This window comes from Nerophis ophidion, linkage group LG08 (genome assembly GCF_033978795.1).
Source record: "Nerophis ophidion isolate RoL-2023_Sa linkage group LG08, RoL_Noph_v1.0, whole genome shotgun sequence".
Classification (NCBI taxonomy): domain Eukaryota; kingdom Metazoa; phylum Chordata; class Actinopteri; order Syngnathiformes; family Syngnathidae; genus Nerophis; species Nerophis ophidion.
The window spans coordinates 33,515,548-33,532,119 of record NC_084618.1 but is presented as its reverse complement, the minus strand read 5'-3'; the positions used below and the strand labels follow the sequence as shown (position 1 = coordinate 33,532,119).

Sequence of the window (16,572 nt, the reverse complement as noted above, 5' to 3'; positions counted from 1 at the left end):
GAATTATGCATTGCCTTTCTTTTGTTGACCGCTATAATTCACGCTTCAATATATATGCTGTGCACACGCCACATTATCCATGCTGCCCTATGTGATACAAAACGAGTGTTCTAATAAATACACAAAACGCAGTCCGGATTTCGGCGTCTTTGCGCGTCACACCAGCTCCAATAATTAATTTTTGCCTCTCAGCGATCAGAAGGAAAGGTCTCAACATTCCTGGAGTGAATGAATATTGAATAGAACCTTAAGTCACACTATTTTGGGGAGAAATACCTTTCTAAAGTTGAGCAACACTGAGTAAGACCCTCTATCATCATGTACTTTGGGGATCCTTAACCTTTTTGACATCAGGGACCAACTTATCCACTTAATCAAAGTCGTAAAATATTAAATATGAAAACTGAATTACTAATCTTACTCTTGAGCTTAACTGTATTTAACAATTACATTTAACCTACTTACAGTTTAAAACTTTATCAAATTATATGAAACCATGTATTATTCACAAAGATTATAAATAATTTAACACATAAACCTTAGGCTTAGGTCAGGCAGGCTAGCCAAATAAGTACTTACCATATACAGACGGCATAAAAAGGGACTCGTAAATAACTGACAAAAATTAAATTTACGTACTATGTTTTGCTAAAATAAATAAACTACTGTACTTTCTGGGCAATAGAGCGCACCGGTATTTAAGCTGCCTTCACCAATTTATAGAAGAAATAAATATTTTTACATATATTAATGGCACCGGACTATATATTGCAGATACATACCGGTACGAAATATTTTGTAAATATTTATTAAATGACTCATTTGTTTCCAAATGATGCCTGCAACACGGCAGTAAAATGGCAGTTTAAACAAAACCCAAGTCATGGTCATGAAACCACTAGCTGCGGAAGCTAATTCTCTAAACAGCTAAACAGACTCAATAACTCCATGGTGACATTTTGGTAAACTTACAAAACTGAAACAATACAAAAAGAATGCCATTATGAGTTAATAATACTAACACAGACACTTGTAAACGTGTTAGAATATTTGTTAATGTTAAGAATGCTAGCTTGGTTACAATACGATAGCACGTACAAATATGCATGCAAACAACACATGGGAGGTATGGTTTATTAAGTATAAATTTTTTTTGTTATATTGTAAAACTTACAAATGTTGCTCGGAGTGATGAATGAAGACTCCTTTTGAAAAGAAACACTAAAAACAAATTGTAGATGAATCGGGACATACTTCCAGTTAAAGGCACAAAACAGGAAGTACATTTTAAACCCACAGCACCTGCAGTGAGCAAACTTGTCTAAAAGATGGTGCCATAGCACACCAATAAAACACCTTTTAAGTGTCTGTGTTGAAAACTCTTTTTTGAGTACAAAACATTATTGTCGTCAATGAAGAAAAATCCATGAATTAGCTGCACCGTTTTATAAGCCTCAGGGTTTAAAGCGCAGAAAAAAAGTTGCAACTTATCGTTTGAAAAATACAGAAAATTAATAATACATATATTTCTTAACTGTCAAAAACAATTAAAGTGCAAATATTAATACAGCTTCACCATTTCAGCGCTTATAAACGTTATCTTTGACTTTAGCTCCAGACATCTTTTGTTTGTTTAGACTGTCCTTACTGCAAAACAAGTGGTGGAAAAGATATTTGCAAATAAGTACCGCTGAGGCCCATACAGACCACAGCTGAAAAACAGGTAATTATCTGTCATTGTGGTTTTTGGCAGTCTTTTGTTTATTAAATACAAGTTGGACCTTTAGTATGTGTTACCACTTGGACATTGTAAAGTTAACTAGCTAAAAGACGGAAGTTACATTTTAACTGCGGCTTCTTCTTTTCCAAAAATTATTATTGGATAATTCCTGCATTGAGAATTATTTCAGCTGGCATTTATTTAACTGAAACTAATGCAATGAATTACTTACACATCCTACCACTTATTAAAAAAAAAAAAATCACAAATATGCATGAAAACACTACTATCAGACATATGACGGTTTAGCAAGTATGAATGGGTTTAGTTAACATGTAAAACTTACAAACGTTTAGGGTGATGAATGAAGAAACCATACGAGTAGAAAAGCTATTTGATTTTGATTTTAGATTTTTATTAAGGATCCCCATTAGCTGGTTGCCACAACAACCCACTAGTCTTCCTGGGGTCCACAACTCAACACATTTACAAGCAAAAGCATATAATTGTAACTATGCAATACAGACAAAAATTAAAAAAAATAAAAGCATCAATAAGAAAAACAGGCAAACAATTTACAGTCACAGAATAATAATTACCATATAAATATAACTACACAATATAAAACCCAACATAAAAAATCATCAACGAGCAAAGTAATTTAAAAACTCAGAAAAAATATTACTTTCATTTTTAAAACATGTTTACTTTCAGTGCCGGTGAGAATTTGAGGCAGGTTATTCCAGAGCGATACAGATCTATAAATAAAAGATTTCCGCAAAGCATTCTTCCTGGGACGAGGGAGTAAAAAAATGCCCCTCACTGGACGCCCTGGTATTATGATTGCGCATAGTGCTACTGTAAACTATTTGGGCCATGAGAAAAGCAGGAGTTTTACTACCGGTTACTGATTTGAAGAAAATAAGAGTATTAGTTGACAACCTATTCTGCACTGTTAGCCAGGAAAGAGAAGCACGCGTTTGGTTTACATTGGTTCTTAGTGACCAACCCAGAACCAGTCTTGCTGCCCTATTCTGGACAATCTGGAGCTTACTGATCCCACCACTTGCAGCAGATGCCCAGACTGTAGAACAATAGTCCAGGTGACACAAGACTAAACTGTTAACAATCTGACAAAGAAGAGGTGGATCAACAAAAGCAGCACATTTCCTGGAAATACCAATAGCCCTCCCCATCTTTGTAACTATATCACTGATATGATTTGACCAGGATAGAGTGCAGTCCAGCATCACTCCAAGGAGCTTGGGACTTCTGACCTGTTTAACTGTTGAAACACCCAGCCTCAGATCCAACTTTGGGTCACAAGATAACCCTTGCCTAGTCCCCAATACAATACATTTGTTTTTTGAGATGTTAAGGACAAGTCTGTTACATACTGTCCAGTCATGCACAGCTTTTAGTTCCTCAATCAATACTACATTAAGTACACTGCATGATGGTGCAGCATAATATAAGGTTGCATCATCAGCATAAAGAATCAGTTTGGCAGGCCCGGTAGCCCAAGGTAAATCATTGGTGAATATAGAAAAAAGTAAAGGTCCCAGGCAACTTCCCTGTGGAACACCACAATCCAAACTTCTGCTATTAGACAAGCTGCTATTAAAATACACCTGTTGAGATCTTGAGGACAAATAACTCTGTATCCACATTAAAGCCGAAGTATTAAAACCATAACATTTAAGTTTATCAATTAAAAGAGAGTGGTCAATCACGTCAAATGCAGCACTAAAATCTAACAGCACAGCTCCAACCAACATAGAATTATTTATAGCATGGGTGTCAAACTCTGGCCCGCGGGCCAAATTTGGCCCGCCGTGAAATTTCATTTGGCCCTTGAGGAAATATCAAATTAACATTAAAGCTGGCCCGCCGGTATTGTACAGCGGCGGTGTCGCTGTAACACCGCATTCAACGCAAATACTCATACTTACCAACCCTCCCTTAAAGGCACTGCCTTTAGCGCCCTCTACAACCTGTCGTCACGTCCGCTTTTCAAACAGCGTGCCGGGCAGTCACATAATATATGCAGCTTATACACACAGGTATGTCAATGCAAGGCATACTTGGTCAACAGCCATACAGGTCACAATGAGGGTGGCCGTTTAAACAACTTTAACACTGTTACAAATATGCGCCACACTGTGAACCCGCACCAAACAAGAATGACAAACACATTTTGTGAGAACATCCGCACCGTAACACAACATAAACACAACAGAACAAATACCCACAACCTCTTGCAGCAATAACACTTCCGGGACACTACAATATAAACCCCCCCCCACTTATTTATTTTCAAAATTTATTAGCCTGTGGAAAAAGTTAATGTTAATATTTACCTCAGAAGGCTCCAAATAGAGGCTTCACGGTGGAAGAGGGGTTAGTGCGTCTGCCTCACAATACGAAGTTCCTGCAGTCTTGGGTTCAAATCCAGGCTCGGGATCTTTCTGTGTGGAGTTTGCATGTTCTCCCCGTGAATGCGTGGGTTCCCTCCGGGTACTCCGGCTTCCTCCCACTTCCAAAGACATGCACCTGGCAATAGGTTGATTGGCAACACTAAATTGGCCCTAGTGTGTGAATGTGAGTGTGAATGTTGTCTGTCTATCTGTGTTGGCCCTGCGATGAGGTGGCGACTTGTCCAGGGTGTACCCCGCCTTCCGCCCGATTGTAGCTGAGATAGGCGCCAGCGCCCCCCGTAACCCCAAAAGGGAATAAGCGGTAGAAAATGGAGGGCTCCAAATAGAAAAGAGGCATTACATTTTTATTAAAATTTTATTTAATATGCCATTGATCTTTTTTCTTTTGTTTTTTGAAAGTTGATTTTGCACTATTAAGTTACATTAGCGTTGCTTGTTCCATATTCAGTGTTAAAGCAAATCAGTGTAGCAAACTGAGCAATAATTATTCATATTTTTTAAATTATTATTATTATTATTTGAAACTCGATTTTGCATGTCACTATAAATGTATATAAGCCTTACTTGTTCAATATTTAATGCAAAACTTGTTTGGGTCCCTATTAAAAGGTTCATTTGTTCAACCTTGGCCCGCGGCTTTGTTCAGTTTAAAATTTTGGCCCACTCTGTATTTGAGTTTGACACCCCTGCTCTATAGCATTAAGCCAATCGTCGGTCATCTGTATAAGAGCAGTGGACGTAGAGGGGCCCGTTCTATATGCATGTTGAGAATCAGTAGCTAGCCCATTTGACTGAAAGTAAACTGAAATTTGGGCATACACACATTTCTCCAGTATTTTACATAAACCAGGTAGGATGCTTATTGGTCTAGAATTGCTCTCATTGAAAGACAATTTGGTATCCACCTTTGCCACCTTTCATATGTTTGGACAAAGGCCAACTTGTAAACATCTATTAAAAATATGACAAACATGCACTGATATGATACCAGCAGTCATTTTCAGTAACTTACTATCAAGGTTGTCTACACCAGCTACTTTGTTGTCCGGAAGAGAGTGTAGTAACCTCTCAACCCCGCTGACTTCAACCTGATGAACATTTAATTCACACCCCTTATTATCCATTGTAATATTCCTGATGAGGTCAGCTGATTTGTTGTAATTGGATATATGCATACCATGCCTTAATTGAGATACCTTGTCAACATAATAGTTATTAAAATGATTTGCAATGTCACATGGCTTAGTGATTACCAACCCATTTGATTCAACAAAAGGTGTACAGACATTGTTCTTTCCAACCATGATTTCATTCAAAACATTCCATAGGTTTTTGCTATCATATCTCAGATCATATAACCTCTGTTTTAATATTCCCTTTTTTTCAGTTTAACTTTGTGACCTGGTTTCTTAAGGAACAGTACTTATGCCTGTCCACAATTAAACCTGAGTTTACAGAGGCTTTTTTAGCCTCAGTCATTAAACTCCCAAGTGCATTATCAATCCATGGGGCAGACTTAGTTTTGACTGAAAACTTTTTCAAAGGGGCATGCTTGTCCACAACACTCATGTACATTAACATAAATAAATCCAGTGCAGCCTCAGGGTCTTCCTCACTGCACACCTCGTACCAATTTAAACAGGATATTTCATCAATAAAACACTCTTCATCAAATCTCTTATAAGACCTTATAAAAATAATTTTCGCTTTAGGTTTAGGAACCCATGTCTTTCTAGTGACAGCAATTTTATTGTGGTCAGTAAAACCTACAGGAACCGAGACTGCTTTGGAGCATTGGTCCGGAACATTTGTATAAACATGATCAAAGCATGTAGCTAAAATCATACCATCAATACCTACACCTATTCTCGTGAGAGGGGCAACAATTTGGGACAGTTTGCAAACATTTAAAATGGATAGTATCTTATTTTTGTTTGTACACCCCTTTCCCAGCCAGTCAACATTCATATCACCCAGTAAATAGATTTCTCTGATATCATGTCAAACATCTCACATAACTCCTTCAGATACAGATCATCAGCACTAGGAGGCCTATAGAAACAGCATACTATAATTGGTTTCAAATACGGCAGATGGACCTGCACACAAATAGCTTCAATGCTCTCCCTCATCAAATCATTACACACTTTAATAGATAAATGATTCTGAACATAAATAGCCACCCCTCCCCCAAACCTGTTCCTATCTTTCCTAAAAATTGAGAACCCCTCAATGGCTACAAAAGAATCAGAACAGGAATCATCAAGGTGGGTCTCAGAAATGGCAACGATATTAATAAAATTATCTCTGATGATACACTTTACTTCCTGATACTTATTACGCAGGCTGCATACATTCACGTGAGCTAACACCAGGCCCCTATGAAGGCCCAGCTTGGTGCAGGACATAACAGCACCGGAAGTAGTCATGACAGGGCAAACCAAGATGCTAAAAACACCCACAACGCCCATACTAAAAAAAGCCAGAGGGTATCCTTGGGTTCCGATACAGCTGTCCATTTATGTACAGCCTATCCACTGTTAGTACCACTCTCTTGTTCTGGGCCCCGTTCTCTCTCATGATCGGTGAAATTTTCTTTCTCCTATCGTTGATCTCAGCCGGAAAGTTGTCATTTAACCAGAGAGGGGTCCCTTTCAGCTCCTTTCCTCTGCTTTTCACCAACTCTTTGTGATTAATATGCTCAATGGGACGGAGTTTATTGTCCACAGGTCTGCCCATTCTGTGTACTCTGGAGAAAGTTATGTCTCTTACCACCTCCGGGGAGAGTTTGAGCTTATCCGACATGAACTCTCCTAAAGTTTTTTCCATATCGGGGTTGCCCCCTCGGATCCCCGAGAATATGAGATTGTCTCTCATGTCCCTGCACTGTATATCCAACAGTGTGTCTTTATTCTCCCGTCCAAAGGCAAAACCTGGTAACTCACTTTTAGCTGATTTTGAGAAAACAAAGGAAAACCAATCTATCTTGATGCTGTCTTACAAAGATCTCCAAAGTCATCAAACGTATAGATGGTTTCTTGAGCTTTCATTTTCTTGGCGATCTAGCCATGGATTGAATCTGCTCTCATGAACGTGTGCCCTTTCTCCAGTTATTTTATCACAATCTCGGGTGGGCCCCATTCTGCGTTTGCACATTGGGCAAGAGCCGTGTACAGCGTCCAGTTTTTATTTTGACCTCCACATTTATCTGCCCAAAAGAGTATGTAAGGGGAAGAATCAAGAACAATACATTTAATGAAGGTGCTTGCAACGTCCTGGGCCAATCTTCCAAATATCCCCTCGTGCCATAATATCACATAATCAGGTTGACCGTCGGCCCCCATTCGTGCAAATGTCTCATTGAAGACAATAAGGCGACTGACAAAGAAGCTCCGATTGGTCCCTTGAGATACTACGTATTTCTGTTGTATCTACGCGGTTATGTGGTAGTTGCTAGGTCCTGCCATGCGCGTAACAGCTTACTTACGGAACAAATTACAATATCGCATACACTAATGTAAAGCTTATCACCTAGGAACTCCAAAATTGTTATCAGCTCAGTTTTGACCAAAATTGAGTTACTGGATTTTGCCTTTGGACGGGAGTAATGCGCCTATAGTCCGCGGTAAGAAAGTCGGCAGATCTCTGAATGTCAGTCATCGCGCCTCTCAGAAGGCATTATCCTTTCTTAGATCCTCGATCTCCTTCTCACTTAATTCCAGGCTACTTTTCAAGTCACGGATGTCCTGCTGTAGTGCATCCAGAATATCCAGCTTGCTCAGTCTCACGTTGATTGATTCCAATACAGATGCGTCCACCTCCACGCTTCCACCCGGCTCGCCTCCGCTATCGGTCGAGCCTCGCTGGGATCGGTGTCTCCTGGCTGGTTGTTTGACTTTACACGCATCCCCACCAGACACCTCCTTCTTGTCACTCTTTTTGTTCGTCATCGCAACTGTGACTGTCCGAAAAGCCGTTATAAAATACCAAGCTCAAGGCGAGCTGGAGGTTAGCGACTGGCTAGCTAGCCCCCTGGCTAAAAACAAACCAAGCTAGCTAGCGGTCGGTGATGTTTTTAGACAAACAAGGACACCTTGATCACTTTAGAATTGTCCATAAAGTGTACATAAAAGTATCCAGAATAGGTACCCAAAATAAAATATGATATATTTGCGACCTAAAATTGAATAAACACGCCAATTTTTACCTCGCGACAACGGAGAAGTCAAACAGAGTCACGACTAGTTAGATGGAACCGCACTTATACTTCTGGTTTAAGGCATGAAACAGAAGGAATTACTGTAGACTTTCAACCTGCAACACCTGCAGTGAGGGTACTCATCCAAAGGATGGCACAATAGCCCAGGTATTAACACACCTTTAGAGTCTCTGTGTCGGTGTTACTAATATGTAAGTTTGTTGTATACAAAACATAACGGCTGTTGGCAAACTTTTTTTTAGCTTCACAGTTATTAAGTACCAGGGTTCAAAGCTTGGGGGAAAAAAGTGGCGGCGTATAGTCTGGAAAATACGGACATTTGTCTCAGACACCGAAAACAGCATGACACACATTTTATGCAGAGTAATTGTAGTTTCACACACATAAAACTAAGTGAAATTCACATGAATTATGAAATAAACGGATCCATGAATTTTTAGCATCAGCTTTAACTTAGTTAAACACACTTGTGGCTAAAGACGAAGAGTGGAGAGGTAGAAGTGTAGGGAAGAGTCTTTTTGTAATTCAAAAGTGTTTCTTACCTTTTTTTTCCATCAAAATTCAAGCACTCGCAACTTTTTTTGAAACATACTCAATAAAAAAAGTACAAAGTCACAGAGGTGGCGTTGAATTCTTGGTTTCGCTTGATACATGGGCAAACAGTGTAGTTTGTTCAGCGCAATGTGCAATGGTACAATAACAGAGACGGTAGCTGAAAACTTCGAAAAAAAACAAAATCAAAAACCAAATCCTACCAAAATCGGGGCGTATGAAACTGTGGTACCACCGCACTGCATGCAATTATTATGTTATGCATTATGGACATTAGTATTTTATGTTTAAACTACAATCAAAACTGTTCGCAACTTTACACACAATGGAAATATTTAAATTGTTTATGATTTGTAAGATACGCAATCAAAGATTAAAATATCAATCTAAGTGTGAGCAAATCTTATTCACACACAATATAAACAAATATAGATATTTTTTTAAATCTTTCTGATGAGTGGAATAGGAATATATGCACAAGTACAACCATGAACCTAAATTTATTTAATTTTTTAGCATGACTTCATTAACTAACAAATGCAAGGTTAATGTTTGGTTGGATATTTTTGTTCAACTCACAGCAACGTTGTAGATAGCCATGCCCACAGCCCGGTGGTCATTGATTTTCTCCGTGGATATTGACTTTGTCTCGTAAGCCAGGAAGATGCCAAGCAGCAGCAGCAAGCCTTTATACCCGTACACCACACCTGAACGGACAGACCAGACAGCAGTTAGGGACACATGTCATACACTCAAACACCAGCGTATCCGGTTCAGGGTCCCTAATGAGCTGTCGAAATCTGTTACTGACAAAATAGACAGAAAAAAAAGTCTACTACTGAGGATGCTGGTTCTTAAAATAAGAATAATATTGAAGGGAGAAGTTCAGCCCCTTGGTCCTTAGCTTTCTGCAAACGGGGCTCCGACATCAATTTGGTTGATTGGCCTATCTCTAAGGGTCCCGGATCACTTGTAAACACATCTTGTCCAAAGAGAGGATAATACAACAGTGCTATGTTGGTATGTAGCAACCAGCTGTACATGTACGACGCTGGTTCTCCTCGATCCATAATATCGGTAATGCAGGTACCAAAGGTAGTATCGGTATATGTTTGTATTGGAGTGATTACAGTAAGGAAGGGATTCAAATTACTCTTGCATTTAAATAGACCCCTATTTGAAGATCTCTCTTTTTTGCTCACAGAAGCTGCGTTAGCTGTTCCAAGTGGGGACCAGGACGAACCACTCCTCTTTGCATCAGTTGGTGACGTCTCTGCGCTGCTGACTTGTCTCCAATCAAGATGATCCCTTGCTGGCCTTTCAATGGACTGGACTTTCACATGAAGTCAGGACCCGGGGTGGACCACTCCTTATGCATCAGTCGGTGACGTTTCTGCACCCCGACGTGTCTACATGCAAGATGTATGTTCCCCTGCTGGCCGCACTATGAACTGAACACTTACATTATTAACTGTATCCACTCTGCATCCATTGCGGGGGATACCAGTGTATCCCTCAGTCCCTTCCAAGGTTTCTCGCAGTTCCCATCGGGAATAATTTTTTCTTGTCCTGATGTGGCCGAAAATGTCGTTGTGGCTTGTGCAGCCCTTTGAGACATTTGTGATTAAGGGCTGTATAAGTCTCAACTTTGATTGATTGATCAATTGATATGGTCGCATTCCTGGGTGGATCTCGTTTGGAGAATTAGAGACTTAGACTTACACTTCCTTTTTATTGTCTTTCAAATTTGAACTTTACAGTACAAATAAGAACAAAATTGTGTTGTATTAGCTCTTGGTAGTGCAGGATAAAAAAAAAAAAAAAAAGCAATAAGGTGCGGGTATAAATAAATAGATTACTGAACAGATAAATACATTGCAATTTTTCACATGCGTCCATTTTTATGGATGTATGTTGAATTGTCTTTTTTATTCCAGTGAGTTAATCCATTTTGGGGGGAGTTGAGGGGATGATTTAATTATGATGCGTTCAAGAGTCTTACGGCCTGAGGGAAGAAGCTGTTACAGAACCCCGAGGTTCTGCTACGGAGTCTGCGGAACCTCTTCCTAGAGTCCAGCAGTGAAAACAGTCCTTGGTGGGGGTGGGAGGAGTCTTTGCAGATTTTCTGAGCCCTGGTCAGGCAGCGGATATTTGTGATCTCCTGGATAGGAGGAAGAAGAGTCCTGATAAGCTTTTACGCCGTCTTCACCACTCTCTGGAGAGACTTCCAGTCTGAGGCACTGCAGGCTCCAGTCCAGACAGAGATGCTGTTGGTCAGCAGGCTCTCTATAATGCCTCTGTAGAATGTGGTGAGACTGGGGGGAGGGAGCTGTGCTCTTTTCATCCGACGCAAAAAGTGCATGCGCTGCTGAGCTCTTTTAACAAGAGCTCCAGTGTGTGGAGTAAAGTGGGTGCTGAAAATCATGGAAAGCACCTCTCTAAATAGCAACTGACGCTGTGGTCGAAGTAGGAATTGCCACAAAACACTTTTTTTTTTTTTAAATATTTAACACTCTACTGCAGTCTGCTGGCTAAAATGAAAACTGCAACTAGCCAATTTGTCACATTTCATGTGTCAGGTAAACCGTGATAAATGGGGCCATGTGAATCCCCTTTCTACTGTAGATCGATAATTAATGTTTCTGTTGTTTTTGTTAATGTTTACAAATTTAGGGAATAACCCTGGACACAGGAGGTCTTTGAGAGCAAAATACAAAGTGTTTCAATGAATAGTAGATAGTAGTTTTTGCTTTAGTTTAGTTATTGGGTATTATTGACTCAAACAATTGTATGCAGTAAAAGAGAATAAGGAACTAGTTTAAATATTGTTGTTGATGTTACACTATCAATAGCACTCACCATAAATACATTCAAATTTAATACATGTGACCGGCCAATCTCACTCAATAAATGATCAGTATCAAACTTGGTTGCGTAAAAACCCGAATGGAACACCCCTACTGTAGGTATATTAAATCAAATATTGTTTACAGTTGACAGCAAAAACTTAGTAGCATAAAGGTGTAGTTGAATTTGACAAATGTTGAAACTAAGAGCTACAATCGGGCAGAAGGCGGGGTACACCCTGGACAAGTCGCCTTCTGCCCGATTGTAGCTGAGATAGGCGCCAGCGCCCCCCGCGACCCCGAAAGGGAATAAGCGGTAGAAAATGGAAAATGGAGGGATGAAACTAAGAGCAGTGGGCATACATTTTAAAGGTAAGTAATTACAGTTTACTGAACAAAATTTACAGTATATAAAAACAACACGAGACATGTCCACTGACATAATGGAAATCACAAAGTGATTCATCCCCTCAATACGAGTGATTGCAAGTTAATTTTAATGAAATCTACAGAATTCTGATATTGTTTTTTTAACGTCTCATGAGGCACCACATTTATATAAACCATCACACAATGTCACACAAAAAAAGAAGAATGGGACCTCAGAACTATTGATCAGTCTTGAATATATGGAAGCTGTCATCCTGTTAACATCCACCAAGAGTCAGAGAAAATTATCTTTACATGTTTTGATGAATGTAATTGTATTGTAAATCCTATTTGGAAAATAAAGTATATCTAATCTCCTAATTCTGAATTTAGTTTTTTTTTATAGTATTTTATTTATTGAGATTGTTCTATCGAGACTAGTCTCCCAGTTCCAGCTGCTGAAAAATATCCCCACAGCATGATGCTGCCACCAACATGCGTCACTGTAGAGACGCTATTGGCATGCTGATGAGCAGGGCCTGGTTTCCTCCAAACATGGCGTCTGGCATTCACACCAAAGAGTTCAATGTTCAGATTTGGTTTCTCATGGTCAGAGAGTCTTTTAGGGTGCATTTTTCCAAACTTTTTACTAAGAAATGGCTTTCTGTCTGTCTTCTTTACCATACAGGTCTGACTGGTTGATTGCTGCGGAGATGTTGTCCTTCACTGCAGCAAGGTTCTACTCTCTCCACAGAGGAATTCTGTGGCTCTGACGGAGTAACCATTGAGTTATTGGTCACCTCCCTGACTAGGCTAAGACGAATGCAGCAATGTACAGGGAAATCCTTGACGAAAACCAATGCTTCCCATCCAATCTTGAGAGGTGCTGCATAGAGGAATGGGCAAAACTGCCCAAAGATCAGTGTGTCGAGCTTTTGACATCATATTCGAAAAGACTTGAGGATGTAATTATTGCCAAATGTGCATCAACAAAGCATTGAGCAAATGCTGGGAATGCTTATGAACAAATGATTTAAGCAATATTTAAAACATTTGTATCTTCAATAAATTTACAAAATTAAAAAAACTAAAACTTTTCACATCGTCATTATGAAGTATCGTCTGAAGAATTTTGATGACAAAGGTGTATTTATTCTATTTTGAAATAAGGCTGTAATACAAAAACATTTTTTAAAAAGTTAGGCACTGAATACTTTCTGGATGCACTGTATGTTTATATGCAGCAGTAAAACAGTTCTGCTGAATTAAATGCTGTTCACTATCAAAACAATGGAGGAAACAATTACAGTATTTGATCTCCTGCTGATTTTTTTCATTTACACTCTTTTTAAAAACATACAATACACAGATTTTGTTTCACTGAAACATTAAATATATGTCAAACAAATCAAGAAAAATTATAAAATTAGATTTATTTTGGATACATGGTATTTGATCCTTAAGCAAAACATGTTTTGCAGTAGTAATTGGCAGCGAAACCAGCAAAAGGCGATGCTAGACCATTAAAGAGGTTTTGTACACATCTCGGGGGATTTTGATTTATTCTTCACAGATACTTCCCAAATCGAGCACTTTGTTCAGAATTTCAGCCTACTCCACAGATTTTCTTTGGGAAGAAATTCTGGAGACTGCCTTGACCTTAATGTGCTTCTTCTTGTGCCACTGCCTTGTTGCCTCGGCCGTGTGTTTTGGGTCATTCATTGGGCCATCTTCAGTGTTGTGGTTGAGACCAGGAGGTTTCCGTCAGAGATTCAGTGCCCTTGGCAGTAAATGTTTCCACTTACTGTACACACGGGAAGGATTGATGGTGTTTATGGGGTAATTTTTTTGAATCTGGTTTCCAACACAGTGATTCGAGTTGATGCCAATAAGCGCAACATTTTTCTTCTTGACCACAACACATTCTCCAGGGCTTTCTCCTGACTCATTCAGGTGTTGACAGGCCTGTACCTGCATCTTTGAGAACATAGGGACCTTGCGAGCCCTGCAGGACCTTAAGTGTGTTACTCATACATCTCTTGTTGACTTGTGGTCTTAACTCCTTTGAAACCATTGGCAGGTTTTTCCAGGGCATCTTTGTCAGAATCAGCCTTACCCCAAAAGCAGTAAGAGGTTTTAGATATGAGCCACTTGGGAATTGTCCAGCGTGGCATTTAACAGGGGGAAAATCCCTTGTATGTTCAGAAAAAATGAATGAAACTATAATTAGGTGTTAAGTGTTTTTGTTTTATTATTTATCAATGCATAGTGCAATCAAATGTGCCCAATACTTATTATTTATTGCTGCTTTTTAAAAGTTTTTCATTGCGTTTTACTTTTCTTACGTAAAGTGGCAGCTGGTCGCAGCAGCTCTGTGTTCTTTTTTTTTTTATCCTCCTTTAATGTTGATCCCTTGTTTTTTCACCTTTTGGTATAAACCCTTTCTGGACTGCACAACCAGGGGTAGCACTTTCATGACTTTTGGGCTACTTTTAATACTTTTTTGTGGACCCTTTGAATCTGCACTGCAACCACATAATGTCTATGTCGTGGGATGAATAAACGTGTATCCTATCCTGTCATAAAAACTAACCAATGAGACATGATGACAGATTATCATCACAAGTCAACATTCCTGTCAATTTAAACACGGAAGTGAGGATGTGAGTGGGTGACACAGAGACACTTTATTTTCCGGAATATAAAGCCGCATCCACAAAATATCAGAAGAGAAAAATATTTTCTATATGTTAACCACACCAGACTGTAAGCCGCAGCTATACGCGTTGTGAAATTAGATTTATTTACATACCTTAATTGTTTTAAAACAGTGCCAGTAAAACGGCTGATCAAACAAAACAGAAGCCGTGGGCTTCCGCCTATTTGCTGCGGAAGCTAGCGCTCCAATCAGCTAAACAGACTGAATTCCACAGTGATATTTTGGTGAATTTATGAAACTGGAACAATACAAACAGAATGCTATCATAAAATAATAATTCTAATGTTGACACTTGTAAACATGTTAGCATATTAGGTAATGCCAAAGACACCAGCTATATTAGATTATGATAGCACATATAAATATGCATAAAACAACCCTACAAACATCACAAATGGGACTGTTTAGAATTTATGAATTGTTTTAGTTATATTGTAAAGTTAAAGTTAAAGTTAAAGTTAAATTTAAAGTACCAATGATTGTCACACACACACTAGATGTGGTGAAATTTGTCCTCTGCATTTGACCCATCCCCTTGTTCACCCCCTGGGAGGTGAGGGGAGCAGTGAGCAGCACTCCAAACAACAAAAATTGCTTGGAGTGATGAATGGTTCTCAACCTTTTTTCAGTGATGTACTCCCTGTGAACTTTTTTTTAATTCAAGTACCCCCTAATCAGAGCAAAGCATTTTTGGTTGAAAATTAGAGATAGAGAAGTAAAATACAGCACAATGTCATCAATTTCTGATTTATTAAATTGTATAACAGTGCAAAATATTGCTAATTTGTAGTGGTCTTTCTTGAACTTTTTGGAACAAAAGATATACAAATCACTAAAAACTTGTTGAAAAATAAACAAGTGATTCAATTATAAATAAAGATTTCTACACATAAAAGTAATCATCAACTTAAAGTGCCCTCTTTGGGGATTGTAATAGAGATCCATCTGGATTCATGAACATAATTCTAAACATTTCTTCAGAAAAAAAGACATCTTTAACATCAATATTTATGGAACATGTCCACAAAAAAATATAGCTGTCAACACTGAATATTGCATTGTTAAATTTCTTTTCACAGTTTATGAACTTACATTCATATTTTGTTGAACTATTATTCAATAAATATATTTATAAAGGATTTTTTGAATTGTTGCTATTTTTAGAATGTTTTTAAAAAATCTCACGTACCCCTTGGCATACATTCAAATACCCCCTGGGGTACGCGTACCCCCATTTGAGAACCACTGTTATAGACGACGAGCAGACGAACGGCACTTGTACTTCCGGTTGAAAGCACTAAACAGAACTAAGTACTGGAGACGTGCAACCCGCAGCAACCTCGTTCAAAAGATGGCGCCATAGCACAAACACTAACACAACCTTTCAGTGTCTGTTGATAACAACTTGTTGAATTATGGTTATTAGTGAAGAAAAATCCGTAAATTAGTCGCTCCATTTTATAAGCCGCAAATTTCAAAGTGTAGAAAAAAAGAAGCGGCTTATAGTCACGGAATTTACGGTACATTATGTACGAATGTGGCATTGATGTATTTTTATCTCTTGTCAGTTAGAGGTGGTTGGTATAGGTTGGTCTTTGAGGAGAATTAGCGCCCTGTACTGTATCTTGTATTTGTTCCATTTTGTTTATTATTGTGCCCAGAAAGTTCCATACCGAAGAAAATGTGTGCTGACTGGAAGGGTTCAAGTA

General features: G+C 38.8%; 1 protein-coding gene across 3 annotated transcripts in view; it reads right to left on the bottom strand.

The window, feature by feature from the left end:
• The window catches only part of gabbr1b (gamma-aminobutyric acid (GABA) B receptor, 1b), a 665,116-nt gene that overhangs the window by 87,337 nt on the left and 561,207 nt on the right, over positions 1-16,572 (bottom strand). For all 3 annotated transcript variants that reach the window (XM_061908314.1, XM_061908315.1, XM_061908316.1), the window contains one exon: positions 9,509-9,636. In XM_061908314.1, coding sequence (XP_061764298.1) covers positions 9,509-9,636 — 128 coding nt within the window. The remainder of the gene's footprint in view (positions 1-9,508; positions 9,637-16,572) is intronic.